At 44.2% G+C, this 843-nt stretch overlaps 1 protein-coding gene across 1 annotated transcript in view; it reads right to left on the reverse strand.

Moving 5' to 3' along the window:
• Positions 1-249: 249 nt before the first annotated feature.
• Positions 250-843, reverse strand: part of MSI2 (musashi RNA-binding protein 2) — a 129,796-nt gene continuing 129,202 nt past the window's right edge. The window contains exon 6 of the mRNA XM_010131733.1: positions 250-290. Within this exon, the coding sequence (XP_010130035.1) occupies positions 250-290 (41 nt within the window). The remainder of the gene's footprint in view (positions 291-843) is intronic.

Below are 843 nucleotides of genomic sequence, written 5' to 3' on the forward strand. Positions count from 1 at the left end.
ACTCATAACAAAGCAGAGGAAAAAGAAATTAAAAAAAATTAAAAATAATAAAAAGCAAACTCAAAGCAGTAAGGATATGGAGCCTTTAAAAAAATAAAAATAAAAGTCCAGTCAATCAAACCAGCCAGTAAGAGCAGCAATTTTTCAGTGGACATTGATATTAAACATGGACCACCCAGGCTTTTTCTGTCTCTCTCTCTCATTAGCACTGTAGTAAACCCCGATTAATTTGTTATGCATCTTTAAGAACTAGTTGATAAAAATTATGTCTTGTGAAATCGGCAAATAGTCTGCAAAGTGAAATAAGAACAGAAATTAATAGATTAAACTGAAAAGATAAGTCCCAGAAATTAAAAGAAAAAAAAAAAGACACACAGAAAGGGAGTGATTGCGATTAAAAAAGAAAAAGGATATGCACTGAGTTATAAAGGCCTAGAGAAAAAAAATAACGTGATGGGAGAAGATAGAGCGGTCGCCACAGTGACTGGGTGTGTCTCGCCCGCGGAGCAAGGGGCTGTCCTGGTCCTGGGGAGGATGCGGGAGGGGGCCCATCCCGGGGACCCCATGGGGAGCTCCGGCAGCTGGCACGTCCCCGTCCGGCAACGGAAATGCAAATGGATGGGTCGTGACTTTTGTGCCGTTTGTTTCGCTTGGACAACACTAAATACCGACAGGTCAGATCGGTTCAGATGGGCATTTGGTATTTTTTATTAGAAAAGTAAGTTGGTAACATGAAGAAGAACAGGAAGGAGGCCCCCAGGCACTGCAGCACAGAGCCCCGTGGGACGGGGACTGCTCACAGCCCGCTCCACAACGACACCCTCTGGGGATGCCCCTGGCCCC

Source organism: Buceros rhinoceros, unplaced genomic scaffold (assembly GCF_000710305.1).
Source record: "Buceros rhinoceros silvestris isolate BGI_N320 unplaced genomic scaffold, ASM71030v1 scaffold2620, whole genome shotgun sequence".
NCBI lineage: Eukaryota > Metazoa > Chordata > Aves > Bucerotiformes > Bucerotidae > Buceros > Buceros rhinoceros.